This window comes from Enhydra lutris, unplaced genomic scaffold, assembly GCF_002288905.1.
Source record: "Enhydra lutris kenyoni isolate GAN:26980312 unplaced genomic scaffold, ASM228890v2 scaffoldscaffold99, whole genome shotgun sequence".
NCBI lineage: Eukaryota > Metazoa > Chordata > Mammalia > Carnivora > Mustelidae > Enhydra > Enhydra lutris.
The window spans coordinates 1,403,899-1,419,783 of NW_019154183.1; the positions used below are offsets into that span (position 1 = coordinate 1,403,899).

General features: G+C 35.9%; 1 protein-coding gene across 9 annotated transcripts in view; it reads left to right on the forward strand.

Annotated features, from left to right (window-relative positions):
* LOC111139306 (WW domain containing adaptor with coiled-coil) overlaps positions 1–15,885 on the forward strand; it is an 84,615-nt gene that overhangs the window by 55,937 nt on the left and 12,793 nt on the right. For 6 of the 9 annotated variants that reach the window (XM_022491557.1, XM_022491561.1, XM_022491555.1 and 3 more), the window contains one exon: positions 2,384–2,692. The exons of the other annotated variants lie outside the window; for them this stretch is intronic. In XM_022491557.1, the coding sequence (XP_022347265.1) occupies positions 2,384–2,692 (309 nt within the window). The remainder of the gene's footprint in view (positions 1–2,383; positions 2,693–15,885) is intronic. 9 annotated transcript variants of the gene reach the window in all.

The window sequence follows — 15,885 nt, forward strand, 5'->3', positions numbered from 1 at the left end:
TATCTTTGCCCACTTACTACTTCCTTGGCCAAATTCCTAGAAGTGCAAGTGACAAATCAGTAGGTCTGTGTGTGTGGAACTACAGTCACGTGTCTCACTTTTTCAGTTTTAAGTAATACTTAAGAAAATCTTAGCTATATTTCCTTTTATTTTTCCTTAATTGGTCAGCTGAGTTAAATACTTAAGCATGGTAGTAATGAAGTCATTAAGCCATTTAAGTGCTTAACCTTTTCTATCCAAAAAGTGTTGGCAGAGTTTTCCATGTGTCCAATACATCATATTGGGTAAGACCCTAAAGCTTTGTAGTTTGTAACTGCGAATAAAAGGTGTGCTTTGGGGGGGGGGGGTGCTGAAAGATTTTATATGTAAAGAGATAAACATAGAAAATTTATTTTTTGCTCTATAGAAAATAATGTTACCCAGAACTTGACATTGAAAACTTTATGGGTAAAATTTTTGATTTGGTATTACTGCCACTAGATTATTTTCACTGTCTTTAATTTGTGCCTCATAGAATGATTGTTCTGTGCTTAGAGAAGGGTTTCTCAACAGTAGCGCTAATGACATTTTGCTTTAAGTGATTCTGTGTTGTGGGTTGCCATCCTGTGACATAGGATGTAGAGGACCATACCTGGCCTCTACATGTTAGAGGCCAATAGCACCCCTCCCCTCTCCTAATCATGACAGCCAAAAATGTCTCCAGACATTTGCTAAATGTCTTTGTTGTGGGGGGTGTGCAGGTAGAGTCACTGCATTAACTGTTTGGTCTAGAGTTGTGAATCATGGAAAGCTGTTGCAACTACAGCTTCCTTCGTTCCTTTAATGCAGCTGCCATTTTTCTCCCCCAGAGCTTACAAGTGTTTGAAATAGTATCAGCTTTAGTTTTTATCTGAGTACATTTGATATTCTTTGACTCTAGTCATAGAGAACTGAGAGGGATTTTTTGTGGTGTGCAGGGAGTAAAAGTTTTTGGTAGTCAAGGGATAGGATTTGTGGCAGTTGGACACAGTATGGTATTATTTCCATTTTATCGATCCCTAAAAGTTTCTGTTGTAGCAGTATTCTTTTCAGGAAGAACTTGTAGAATAAAATTTAAGTTTCTTGTGCATGTAAATTGATAGTTTACTGATGAGTTAATATCATGCAGTAGATGTTTGTATTCTATTGTGATAGTTCATTCTATTTGTTCATTTTTTTCTGTTAAGGTTAGTATATGTGTAATTTATAATACTGAATTTCATTTATTAAGTCAGAAGACTTGTGTTTTTATATAACAAGTTTTTTGGCAGTATCCAGTACATTTTGTTTAGTATAACGTGGGAGCTATGCACTGAAGGTTTTGGAAACGGACTTGTAGTTTAAGCATACTTCCTTCTTTGTGCTGTCTTGGTCTCTAGACTCGGAGGAAACGTGAAATTGTGGAAAAAACAAAATACTCAACAGGGAGGGCATCCTTTGGTAATATTATTACGTGTGTGCTTTTGAATCTTAAGATGTTTCTCTACTTGAAAGTTGTTTAATTTTTAGTTACTGAATAGATTATTACAGTTTTGGCTAGAGATTTTGATAAATATAAATTTTATCATGATCATTGAAATTTTCCTTATACTCTTTTTGGAAGCAGAAGTACTTGAGGTTTAAATATTTCTCTGTGACTTTAAATTGGAAGAGGATGTTTTTAATGTAAATGGTAATAGCAAGTAGATTTTTTGACTGTGCTGCCAGATGTAGGCTTTCTGTTTTCAGCTAGCATTTTCTGTAACTTGAGGTTACGACTAACTGATATTGTTAGCATTATCAAAAATATGAACTGGTTACTTACTGAATGCACAGTTCATCATAAATTCAGCCATCCCAAAATGAGGTCATTTAAGCCCCAGCACAAACTACTTTCAATTAGCTACTTTAGTATTATGAGAAATCAAGCTAATAAAGCTAATACTCCTTTGCAGTTGAACCACTGTGGATAATTCAGTTGTTAGAATCCATGGTCCATATTTTGTAAGAATGGACCATTTCCTTTTGATATTTTTAAAATACTTGGAAAAATTTTCATTTGAGTAAAATGTTACAACTCATATTGATGTATTTTTTCATTGTTTTGTTTGAACTGTGGTGTGGTTCTAAAGAATCCTCCTAAATCAGTAGCCTATTTGAAATCTGAGTATAGATTACTTAGAGTTGAACTAAAAATCCTCTTTCAGTATTTGGATATTTCTGTGCTGGTGGTAAAACTGCAGATACTAACTGGGCTTGCAGTTTTATAACAAGATACAAGTATGTTGCTAAATTAGCTGATGTTAAAGACAGGATTCTAACGTAATCTTTTTTCTTCCCCCCTTCTGTCATTCCAACATCTCTTTTTTCGAACTGTGAACTAAAGTGGAAGACAAGCATTCCAGTGATGCCAGTAGTTTGCTCCCACAGAATATTTTGTCTCAAACAAGCAGACACAATGACAGAGACTACAGACTGCCAAGAGCAGAGACTCACAGTAGTTCTACGCCAGTACAGCACCCCATCAAACCAGTGGTTCATCCAACTGCTACCCCAAGCACTCTTCCTTCTAGTCCATTTACGCTACAGTCTGATCACCAGCCAAAGAAATCATTTGATGCTAATGGAGCATCTACTTTATCAAAACTGCCTACACCCACATCTTCTGTCCCTGCACAGAAAACAGAAAGAAAAGGTATGCCATTATTACTAGATGCTGCACGTCTTGAACTATAGTTTTTGAGTTTTTTATTATATTACATTATCTCCATTAGCTTGAATAAGACTCTTAATTATAAATTCTCTTTAAAAGTCTTTCAGAATGTTACTGCATAGATTTAGGCCTAGAGTTAGCCATATTTAGATTTTTTTTCTTAATTTTTAATTATGAAGCCTTAGAACTGTTTTTTGGCTTTGACAGTTGGAAGTCAGGTGCTTAATTTATAACAGTAATGGCTTAACTAACTCAAAAGACTTTCCCTTCATATTTGTACCAAGTAATTTTTAGTTTTTGTGGTAATTATCTTGATGGTTTAGATATTGTCTCAATTTTCTATTAATTAAAATTTGATATGAATAGAGACATTTTAAACTTGTTATCTCTGCATAACATGCAACTATTGCTTTCAGTTTGTGAACTAAGAAAACTCTATCCTAGGCTTCAAGGTAGAGTCTTAATGTCTGAATTAGAACTTAAATCTGAAGAGAAGTTAACTTCATAACTCAAAATTGTGTTTATCCAGCTCAGTGCCGATAACTGTAGCTTGTTAAAAGAGAGAAAAATAGTGGCAACAACTGCTTTATGAGGTGACACATAACAGAAGCAGACTGATGAAATAAGTATATTTGCATAGACCACTCACAGTTCCAAACTTAACACATTATAATGTGTTTTAAGAAATTAAGGGGAAAAAAATTGAGGAAGTTAAAAGGCAATAAGTAAATAAATTATGGGCAGACCCATTAGCGGACTAATTAGCAGATTAGCATCAGTAAACATTGAGAAACTTTTAAATGTCCTGTGGATTTAGGAGATGCCATAGGGATCTAATGAGTCTTTAAGCTTTTAATCTATTGTCTGATTCATTATTTCACATTGATTTAATTTGCTGACAAAGAGTTCTCATAATTAGATTCCTTCTGCTTCTCTTTTTCTTTTATGCATTTTATTTGAATATCTTCTGTAGTCCTCATTACATATTAAGCTACATACTTTTATCTATAGTGCTTAAATACATTATAAACAGGTTGTTCCAAATGTTGTCAGATTCCCCTAAGATCCTATTTACCCTGATGCAGAATTAGTATTGTAAAGAGAAGGCTTGAGAGATGAAATGTAAATTAATGCAGTAATTGTTAATGTGGTAGTACTTTCTAAAGGATGTTAATGGTTCTTCAACTCTTAAAATTTTGATTATTTGGTCACCGAAATTTATTTTATTATTTATTTATTTATTTATTTATTTTTTAAAGTTTGTATTTATTTGACAGAGATCACAAGTAGGCAGAGAGAAGGGGAAGCAGGCTCCCCGCTGAGTAGAGAGCCTGATGTAGGGCTCGATCCCAGGACCTTGGGATCATGACTGGAGCCAAAGGCAGAGGCTTTAACCCACTGAGCCACCCAGGTGCCCCCGGAAATTTATTTTAAAATCCTGGTCAGTTAATAAAAAAAATCAGATGGCCTTTAAAAAGTCTTTATCTCATTTCATCTCTTGTTCACTTAACTCTTAGCTTTACCTCCTTTTTGAAATTCTTTTCCCTGGCTTCTGGGATATTGCTAGCCTTCTTTTCCTATTTCTCTTCTTGCCCCTTAAATACCAGTATTGTTCAGCCTTTTACTGTGTTTTGTTCTTTTTTTTTTCTGGCTCAGCATGTTCTCTTTCACTGGGCAGTCTTGTCTACAAAAGTGACCCCCAGATCTTTATTTCTAACTCTTAACATGTATCTGTTTCCTTTCTGTAGGCATTTGATATGTCCCAAATTCCTCCCTTTCCCCACAACTTACTCTCAGGTTCTCAGTACAGAACTACACTATCCTCCCAACTCTTGTTTTTCAGCATTTGTCCCTACCTATCAACAAATCTTGGATTCAGCCTTCTGTATCTTAATGTGTATATATCCTTTCTCTGGATATTGTCATTACCATTATTGAAACTCAGGGCCTCTCTCTTGAAATAACCTGATAACTGCTCTGCTTCCTTCTACCCAGACTATTCAGTTACAGTGGCATCATTATAAAATATATGTTGGGTTGTGTTTTTTCCCTTTTAATAGTTTTCCATTATCCACAGGATAAAGTCCGTACATACTTCTTAGTAAGATTATAGCAAGTACTTGACGGTTTGGTTGCGGCCTGTCTGACTAGCTTGATCTTCAGCATTCCACTCTTACATTCCTTATAATTCATCTTTGCAAACCTGTGCATTTCTTTGGGCATGCTGTATTCGTTATTGTTTTGAGCCTTTGCTGAAAAGGACATGTTCTTTCTTCCATTCTGTTGAACTCAGTACTCTTTCTTTAAGAGCCAGCCCTAATGTCCTTGGGTTCTCAGTGTCAGTTAACCTCTCCTATATTTGTTTGTTATAGCACTTACCAAATTATAATTTTAGTTCATTTAATTAAACTGTTTACAGTTAGGTGTTAATTACAGGTTGAACTTTGTTCGCTTTCTACCTTCTCCCTCCGTTCTTCAAATCCGTTCCTGACAGACTTTTTAAATACTATTAAAAATTAACTATATACCAGGCTTGGTGCTAAGTATATACTATATATTTTAGTTTATTTCTTAAAATAACATTGTAAGGGATGGTAGTGTATCTCTTAGATAAGGACCTGAACATTGCCATTGTTAGATGGTAGAGGCAGCTTCTCCAGAATTCATGTTCTTGCCATAAAACTGTAGATAATGAAGACCTAAATCTATATTAATTTGGACTCCCAGAAATTCAGAATTCCTAACAGATGAGTCATTTTTAATTCTACGAAGTATGTTTGCTAATCCCAAACTTTATCTAAAACTTCTGTATATAATAATTTTAAACAGGAAAAGACTGGATTACCTTGCAATTGACTATTGAAATAGGGAAAGTTGTATAGTCTTTCTGAGTACTCCTTATATATCAATGAAGGCAATATTATTTTTTTAAATAAATTGTATAACAATTCAGATCATTCAGATTATTTACCAGTTAGTCTAAATTTATGAAGTGTCCATTAATTTGAAATATGTTTTTTTCCTCAGTGGAGACATTCATATTATTCAAGTTAAGCTTCCTATTGACTCTTCTCATCAATACAGTGATTTCCTTGTTTGATTTTTCCTTAACAGCTAATTTATATTAAAATGTTGATGGTTAGGTAAGATCAGACTCTTCAGACTTTTGGTTGTAAGTGCTAATAGTATATAGCTAAGCTCTATCTGGGGCTGTTAGTGGTAGGATGCTATAATAAATAATATGAGAGCAAGATCTTTGTCATTGTGTACCATTGCTCTGTCCCTAGTTGTTGACAGAATAACAAGTAGTAAGTACTTGTAGATGGATAAATAACTGAAAGAACGGTAATAAGTGTATTAAGGGATTGGGGAGGCACCTGCAGAGGTCATGGTTTTAAAAATGTATTTGGAGAAAAAGAAGAGTATTAACATTTGTTGTGAAACTAATTAAAGGATACCAACGGTAGATTTAGATCTGTTTAATGCCAGTGTGCCTTAAAAGAAAAAGAACCTGAGATAAATTCAGTCTGTGCTTGCTAGAAGAGAGTGTGTAGAATCTGAAGCTCTGGTTTGGTAGGGAACAATCCTGGTGTTAGCGTGAAATGAGGTCAGGTATCTTTTAGATCTGTATTTGTTGTTAGGGTAACATTTGTACATCTACTGGCAAGGTTACTCTGTTGGACAACCAACCATGAAACAAAGTAATAGGGACAGTGATGTGCTTAAAAACCCAAAACATGTTTTTTATCAGTTGGCATCCTGTTAACCATTCTTTTTTTTTTTTTTTTTTCTTTTTTCCAAAGATTGATTTAGAGAGCATGAGAGGAGGAGTATGTGGGGGAGAGAGAGAGAGAGAGGGAATCTCCAGAAGACTTTGCGCATAGCTCAGAGCCTGATGAGGGGCTTAATCTCATGACCCTGAGATCATGACCTGAGCTGAAACCAGGAGTCAGGAAGCTAAAAACCATCTGAGCCATCCGGGTGTATCTGCCTCCCCTTTTCTTCCATTAACCATTCTAAATTGTTAGTACTCTGCCCTCCCTCCCAGATTCATGAAATGACAAAAAAGCAAGAGACCATCACTTTGGCCAATTAACTGCCAGAGTCAGAAGAGTTTGATGACCTTAATTAGGAGGTTTCTTACTTAGTAATTTAGAATTATGATTTATTAGCATAGATAAACTTGAAAAGTAAAGCAAAATAACTAAAGAAGCAAACCTATTCAGTGATTTATGCTAATCTTCTAAGGGCTAGCATGTATCTTAAATATTTGAGTGGTTACATAGTTCCACCCTCAACCTAATGGGAGGGGGGATTAGTCATTCATTAGCATGAGGTGTGAGTTAATCACTTGGAAGAAGCTTACCTTTTATGTTTTGATAGTATCTGTAGATTTGAATGAACTTGAGGACTTAAGTATGCATTCGGGCAGTAGCCTTTTACAGCCAGTCTAGAAGGTCATTAACTAGGTTTAGTGGGCCACGTTCAGCCCTCCTTCCGTTGCTTTGCTTTATAGTAATTTTATGATTACTAACCATGAAAATTAGGAAAACTGGCCACAGAGTTAGTCACTCAAATTTTGTTGAATAACCAAATACCTTCAAGGAAGAATTTAGTTTGTTTTAGTAAGTTTAAAATAAAATGATGTTAGTCAACCTAATGGCACTTTGAACAATGAGACAGGGGAAATAGCTGTGATGAAAAAAATATTAGAAAATACTGTTTATAATTTGAGGGGTAGGGGAGGGCTTTTGAAATCAAGACCTAAATGTATTTGCCTTTTAAAAACATGTTGATAGATTTGAATACATAAGACATTTAAAACTCTCTGACAGAGATAAGGTTTGAAAGACACATCTCAAATTGGTAGACCATAACTTTTAACATACATAACAGTATGTTAAGGATACATTAAGAATACATCAGAACAATAGGAAAAAGTACAGTAGAAAAATGAGCAACAGATATAAATAAGCGGTTATGGAAGAGGAATTAACTCAAAAATGGATCAAAGACCTAAACTTAGCAGCTAAAACTATAAGACTCTCAGAAGAAAACAGGTGAAAATTTTTATGACATTGAATTTGGTTGTGATTTCATAGATGTGACACAAAAAGTACAGGCAACAAAGGAAAAAAATAGATGAACTGGACCATCAGAATTCAAAAACTGTATCAGAAAACTCTAGAGGGAAAAGACAACCCACCGAGTGATAGGAAATAAACTGTAAATCCTTATCTGTTAAGGGATGATGATATCCATATATATGAAATCCTATAACTGAACAATTAAGTGAAACCACCTAGTTAAAAAATGGCCAAAGGACTTGAAAGACATTTTCTCTAAGGCCTGGCAGTAAGCACATGAAAAGGGTTAAATCATCAGGGAAGGCAAATCAAAACTAAATAAAACAACAGTTCGCCCCCTTGGGATGACTATTAAAAAACAGCAATGAAAATAAGAGTTTTTGAGGATGTTAGACCCCTAGTACGTTGCTTATAGTAGTGCAAAAATGGTGCAGCTCTTACGGAATACAGTTTAGCAGTTCCTCAAACCTGAAACAGAATTGCTGTTCTTTGCCTAGGTGTATAACCAAAAGGGAATCAAACAGGTGTTAATAACACTGATGTTTGTACCGGTGTTATTTACAGTAGCCCAATGGTGGAAACCGTCCCAAGTGTCCATCACCTGATAGACAATAAATAAATAAAACGTGTTAGACAAGTAATATTACTCAGCCTTAAAAAGGAATTAGAGGGGGACACCTGGGTGGCTCAGTGGGTTAAAGCCTCTGCCTTCGGCTCAGGTCATGATCCCAGGGTCCTGGGATCGAGCCCCGCATCGGGCTCTCTGCTCAGTGGGGAGCCTGCTTCCTCCTCTCTCTCTCTGCCTGCCTCTCTGCCTGCTTGTGATCTCTCTCTGTCAAATAAATAAAACAAAATCTTTAAAAAAAAAAAGAATTAGAGGGGTGCCTGGGTGGCTGAGTGGGTTAAAGCCTCTGCCTTCAACTCAGGTCATGATCCCAGGGTTCTGGGATCGAGCCCTACATCGGGCTCTCTGTTCGGCGGGGAGTCTGCTTCCCTTCCTCTCTCTTTGCCTGCCTCTCTGCCTACTTGTGATCTCTGTCAAGTAAATAAATGAAATCTTTAAAAAAAAAAAAAAGGATTAGATTCTCACACATGCTGCTGCAACATAGTGAACCTTGAAGACCTTAGTATAAGTGAGCCAGACAAAAGGACAGATGTGATTCCACTTAATATGCAATACTTAAAATGGGCAGATTAGTAGAGACAAAAAGAATAGTAGCTACTAGGGCATGGGATGATGAGGAACCCTTCTTTAATTGGTTATAGAGTTTCTGTTTGGAGAGATAGAAAAAATTTGAGATAGATGGTGGTGAAATATTTGCACGATAATGTATAAATATTTAATGCCCCTGAGTTGTAAACCTGGAAGTGGTTAAAATGGTAAGTTTTATGACCTGTATCAGAGCACAGGGGAAAAAACTTTAAACAGAAATATTATCAATGTATACTGGAAATTAAAATTAAAATAAGATTTTTCTCCCTTAAGATTAGTGACTTACGAATTCAATATGGGGAAGCACAATTGGTGGGAGTAAGTTGGTTAATCTGTTAATAAAATTGGTTAATAAAATTTGTTAAAAAGTTGCAAAATACGTTTATCCTTTATATGTATTACCATAAAGATTTCCTCGGTTGAATAAAAAGTAGGTTGTAGAAATACATCTTAATATATTTTACATCAGCACCATACTTACATACCTTTGTAAATGCATAGTAAAGATTTTGGGTGGATATATGATTTAATGTATTCATGAATTAGCAAATTAAAAATAAATGAAAGTCACATTATATACCAGGTGCTGTCACCTAGCTACCTTGTTACAGTTATTTCCTACATTGAAATACTTCTTTCCTTTGTAACTTCTCCATATCCTAATCGTCAGTGTAACATCACTACTACAAAATAGAACAAAACAGACTGCCCTTGTTGTGTCAGTGGTTTGAGCTTTGTTCACATGTCGCTTTGAGTATTACAGCAACTGTCTAAGCATCAGAGGAACTTATGATTGGAAACGCAATATGGTATTTGTTTACTCTTTTAAGTGCAATGCTGCCTTTTTTTTTTTTAATCTTACTGTAGATCTAAAAGGAATTATTTGGCATACCAGAAAAATGTAGGTCAGAAAGAGATTTTGACTTTGGTTTATACTCTTGGATACTTTGAATGGTGCCTAGAGTTAGAAGAGGTAAATAGTACTTTAAACCTTAAAGAGTCAGGGTATATTAACAGATTTCTATTTGAGTTATATGTGAAGTTTAGTCTTTGGTACTTTACGCCCCCTACTGGTAAGCATTGGAAATGTGAATGAATAATTATATTTATAAGCCTAAAGGGACAGTTTTGTTAAAGCGTTTATTAAAAAAATCAGAGGATAACATATTTTAAAGCTTATATGAAAGAGTTGGTTTAGAGGTCTGTAAGTCTTAGAAATGTCAGATGTGAAAGTGACTTAGTTTAAGTTTAAAAAGGTTAGGGGAAGAGACTGAAAAACTGCTCAAAGGAAGCTAGTGTTTTTTTTTAATACTTGGGAAAGTTTGAGTTTAAGGAATGAGACTGGAGGATGGTATTCTTTAAAAGTGGAAGAGCCTATAGATATGGCTTTGTAATACTACATTTATTACCTTATATATACTTAATTGTCTTTAACTGTTTTCAAAGGTCCAAGTTTTTATTTTTTAATACTTAGTTTGATACAAATTTGTATAAGCACATTTAGTATGTTAGCCTGCCTTCTTAACGGATTCCAGATCAAGAGGTTTCAGATAAATAGAATTGTTAATTAAAATTAAACATACAGAAAAGTTTATTTGATGACTGTTTTTTATTTATTCCACATAGTTCTGTTTCCTTTCTGTGTTTTTTAAAAAAAGAAGGGAGGTTTAGTATTTTGCAAGATTATTTAAAGTAAGCCTACATCAATTAAATTTATCTCTAAGACTATATACATTTACCTTTATGAAAATAGCATAAAGTAAGCTGTTAATTGTTTGTTTTGTCAATTATTTATGGATGGAGACCTTAGGCTTTCCTCCCCATTATCATAAAGTTCCAAACCTACAGGTTAAGAGGGAGAGCACATGTACATGAACCTGGGCCTTTATTGCAGAATTGGGCACCTATTCAACAAGTAAATGTTGATGCCGTCTTGGTGCCAAGTCCTGTTTTGTACCAGGGGTACAGAGGGAGATAACAACAGAATCCCTCTCCTGAAGAAATTCAAGTTCTAATAGAATGGGAAGATAAACTATATAATAGAAGATGCGGGACAATGTAATACATCTGTGTTAAGGCACCCAGAACACAGAGGAGAGGTACCCAACCAATACCTTTCTTTTGTTATATATATATTTTTTTAAAAATTTGATTTATTCATTTGACAGAGAGAGACACAGTGAGAAAGGGAACACAAGCAGGGCTTGTGGGAGAGGGAGAAGCAGGCGTCCCGCTGAGCCAGAGCCCAATGTGGGGCTAGATCCCAGCACCCTGGGATTATGACCTGAGCCAAAGGCAGATGTTTAACAACTGAGCCACCCAGGCGCCCCCTTTTGTAATATTGTAATGGTAAAACTAACACTGCCGATTAGCATTTTATATTTATATTAATTCTTAAACTCAATATGTTCTCAGTTACACATGTAGATTGAGGTAAGTAATAGGTAAAATGTTTAACATGTAACATGCTTTGGAAGGGCATTTGTATGGATGTGTCTTCTAGGGAAACGAGGTGAGTGGAGCCATTATTTAAAATAGTGTGGAAGTTCTTCTGTGAAGAATCTAAAAAAACAAAACCAAGCTTACAGAGCCCAGATTGGTGGTTGCCTGGGGCAAAATGAGTGAACGAAGTCAGAAGGTACAAACTTCCAGTTAAAAAATAAAGCATGGGAATGTGATGTCCAGTTTGGCAACTATGTGGTTAATAATTCTGTTGCATATTCGAAAGTTGATTAGAGAATAAATCTTAGAAGTTCTCATCACAAGAAAAAGAATTTACGTGACTGTGTTGGGTGATTATTTCGCAGTATATATAGATAACAGTGCTGAACACCTGAAACTGATAATAGTATTGTATGTCAGTTACACCTCAATAAGAAAATAGTATGCTGAAGACCTCCCTTGGAAAAATGATACAGCACTTTCCTGTCTTGGAGCTTATCATAATTTCACTCACTCCTATATGTTTGTGCTATGCTGCTTTATTTTGGTTTTTAAAGTTAAAAGCAGGGCGCCTGGGTGGCTCAGTGGGTTAAAGCCTCTGCCTTCGGCTCAGGTCATGATCCCAGGGTCCTGGGATCGAGCCCCACATGGGGCTCTCTGCTCAGCAGGGAGCCTGCTTCCCTTCCTCTCTCTCTGCCTGCCTCTCTGCCTACTTGTGATCTCTGTCTGTCAAATAAATAAATAAAATCTTAAATAAATAAATAAAGTTAAAAGCAACCTTGGAAACTCTCTAATCTGTTTTTCAGAAATCAGTAAGGGATGTCAGAATCACCCATAGAATTTTTACAAGTTGAGCATATGCTTGGGCCTCCGCAGGTTCATTAGGAGTGGAGCCCAGGTATCTGTTGTTTTGTTTCGTTTATGGATGATTCTAATACACATTCTGTTGAAAACTAATAATCACAATCAGACCTTTTAATAGAAAAATTCTGGCATTTAGATAAAGATGTTACCTGTTAAGGGTCTCATAGGTAGTATGTAGTACCAGCTGGTTTCCTACTAGTCATCAGTGATATTCTCTAAGAAAACGTCAAAGGAAACTTCTGAGAGTGAATAAACTAGGAGTTAAGGTTACTTAGTATTTGTTACTTTATTTCTTTATGGTGATAAGTATTTTCTATTGGGTATTTCCTTTTCTTGGATTGGAGGGCAACACTGAAGAGTTCTTAAGCTCTGCTAATTTTTGAAATTTGTGGGTAGATTTAGCAGCATCAAAGTACATTTGAAAACAGTTAAACCTTCTCCCAACTCCTATAATTAAATAGGAAAGCCACAATAAAAATAACAAAAAGAGTAACGATCATTTCAGAGGTATGTAAGTACTAATTTGATTGTTCATGCAGAAAGTAAAAATACAGAACTACTTTCATTTTTTAAGTTTTTTAAATTATTTATTTGACAGAGATCGCAAGTAGGCAGAGAGGCAGGCAGAGTGGGAGGGGGTGAAGCAGGCTCCCTGCTGAGCAGAGAAGCCCAGTGTGGGGCTCCATCTCAGGACCCTGAGATCATGACCTGAGCCGAAGGCAGAAGCTTAACCAACTGAGCCACCCAGGCTCCCCAGAACTTCTTTCAGTTTAAACATTAATTAAAAATGCCCCTAAGCTGTATATCCCCTAAGCTGACCCTTAAGGAATATGATCCTGGAGAAAACTCATACTGTCATCTGTAATTACCCCATAAAATGCAATAACTGACAGGTTCACTTAGGGAAAATCTTACGTCATTCAAGTTTCGGTATACTTCTCTCTGAATCCAGGACAGCAAAGTTGAACATACCAGAGGTCTGCCTGAATAATCTACCTTTGAAATGCGTGATTTACAAAAATTAAAATGTCTTAGACTATATGAGTTTTGATCGTAGTTGATAAACATAGCCATGAAATACGTTTTAAAGCAGCTGTGAGGCCCATACTTCAGAGAGCTGTTGACCCTAGTTCTTTGATTACCGTGGTGGTATAAAAAGACTGATATCCCTCTCTACTAAGTTTGCTAGTAATTCCCAGCTTTGTGGGGATGTGAAGATTAATGAATGTTTAGTTCTTAGAATTGGAAATGAGGATTTAGTTATTAGGTAGCAGTCTAATACTCAGATGCAGTGTTCCTGGAACTTTCATACATAATGCAGTTTTAATTCGGGTTATATAATGTATATTTGAACTTGAAAATCTTCAAGAAATGGTTGCATATGGGAAATTTAAAGATACTTTAGCAGATCTTCATACTTAGTCTTTGGGCCAGTATTGTAAGAATATATATGAACATTAGTTGAGTCTTAATGTTTTTACCCAGAGGTTCTCTGTTTCTTTCTCTCTTTTTTTTTTCCCATTAAAGTTACTGTATTAGTAAAATTCCGTGGTATGAAAATAGTTAAGTGTTCATCTTTCTGTTGGTGGACATTTAGTTTGTTTATAGTTCTGTGTTAAAATCAAAACAAGCAGGGGTACCTGGGTTGCCCAGTGGGTTAAGCCTTTGCCTTTAGCTCAGGTCATGATCTCAGAGTCCTGGGATCAAGTTCAGCATGAGGCTATCTGCTCAGCAGGGAGCTTGCTTCCTCCCTCTCTCTGCCTGCCTCTCAGTGTACTTGTGATCTCTCTCTCTCTCAAATAAATCTTTAAAAAAATAAAAAGCATACTATTATAAAAATTGTTGAATGTTTCTCCCAATTTATATACATCATAGTTTCACTAAGGGGAAATACTGGGTCATCGAGTGTTTGCATCTCCTAATTTCTTAGTTAATGCCAACTCACTCCCCTGTGTGGTCTATCAGTTTAGTCTCCACCAGAAATGTTAAGTTCCTGTTACACCTTTCTAATTTTTGGTGGTGTCAGATTTTAAAAATTTCTCTCACTCTGGTGAGCATAAAAGGATATCCTCTTGATTTAAATTTGCGTTTTCCTGATTATCAGTGAAGTTGATCATCTTCTGTGATTTTTTTTTTTTTTAAGATTTTATTTATTTGAGAGAGAGCAAGAAAGAGAGCATGAGAAGGGGAAGGGTCAGAGGAAGGGGGGCAGACTCCTGCCCAGCAGGGAGCCCGATGTGGCACTCCCAGGATCATGACCTGAGCCAAAGGCAGTTGCTTAACCAACTGAGCCACCCAGGCGCCCCATCTTCTGTGATTTTTAAAACCATTCAGGTTTCTTCTATGAAATGTCTTTATTTCATGCCCCCCCCTTTCGTTTTTCTGCAGAATACGTTGTCTTTTCTGATTGATAGGAGTTCCTTAAGAGTACTTTGGTTGTCAGTGATTTGAATGTGAGGTTTGCTTTTTGTGAATTTCCTGCGTACATTCCTGTTTTCATCTCCTAGTTGTAAAGACTTCTGAACATAGGTGTAGAAGTTAAATCTACATTAAATTGGTTTTGTTTTAAATGTAAATTTTTATACTGGCAAGGCACATTTCACTAGCTGTGTTCTTTTTCTTCATGAGTTTCAGGACTATACTAGCCCTTACCTTTTTCAAATGAGTGAACAGAATCCGTTTGTCACATGCTGCCAGAACTGCGGCTGAGGTTTTGTTCACGATTGTGTTGACTCTGTATACATAATTTGCAGTGAGAGGTTTCAAATAATGTTAATTTTCCATATATGTTTTACACTTTTTTTTGTTTGTTTATTTCTAAATACTGAATATAGAGTATCATGGGTGGGGTTGCTATTTAAAAAGGATCCATTTTAGTGCCAATAATTTTTAAATGCTACAGATAGAGCTTAGGTGTTTTATGTATTTAATTACCAAAGAAAAGTATGTAATCTGGAAACTCCATTTTTTTTTTTAAGATTTTATTTATTTATTTGTCAGAGAGAGAGCCCCCAGGCAGAGGGAGAGGGAGAAAGAGGCTCCCCACTGAGCAGGGAGCTGGATGTGGGACTCCACCCCAGAAACCTTGGGTCATGACCTGAGCCAAAGGCTGCAGCTTAACCAACTGAGCCACCCAGGTGTCCCTGGAAGCTCAGTTGTTTATAAAAACTATTCAAAGGGTCTCATTCATCTGATCCCCTTGGCGCATTCTTGGAGGTGCTTGCGATAGTGGCAATCCTGATTTGTTTTCAGACCATTGTCATGTTTGGGAGGGTTGTTATTGTGATCATAAACATTTTCATCATAAATGAAGTCCTGAGAATTGTATTGTCCCTTTATCCTAATAGAAGCTTATTTGAATGTGTAGTTAATACATAACTGTGTTTGAAACAGAACAAGGTACTTTTGGAATCAGACACAAATATGGTTGAATTACTGCTTTACCAGGTTTTGTGATACCAAGCAAGTTACTTATTCTTTCTTGTTCAGAGACCTTTCTCACCTATGAAATTGGGATATAAAAATGTCTGCTTCATTATTCTAATCAGACAGATATTTACTGAGCCCCC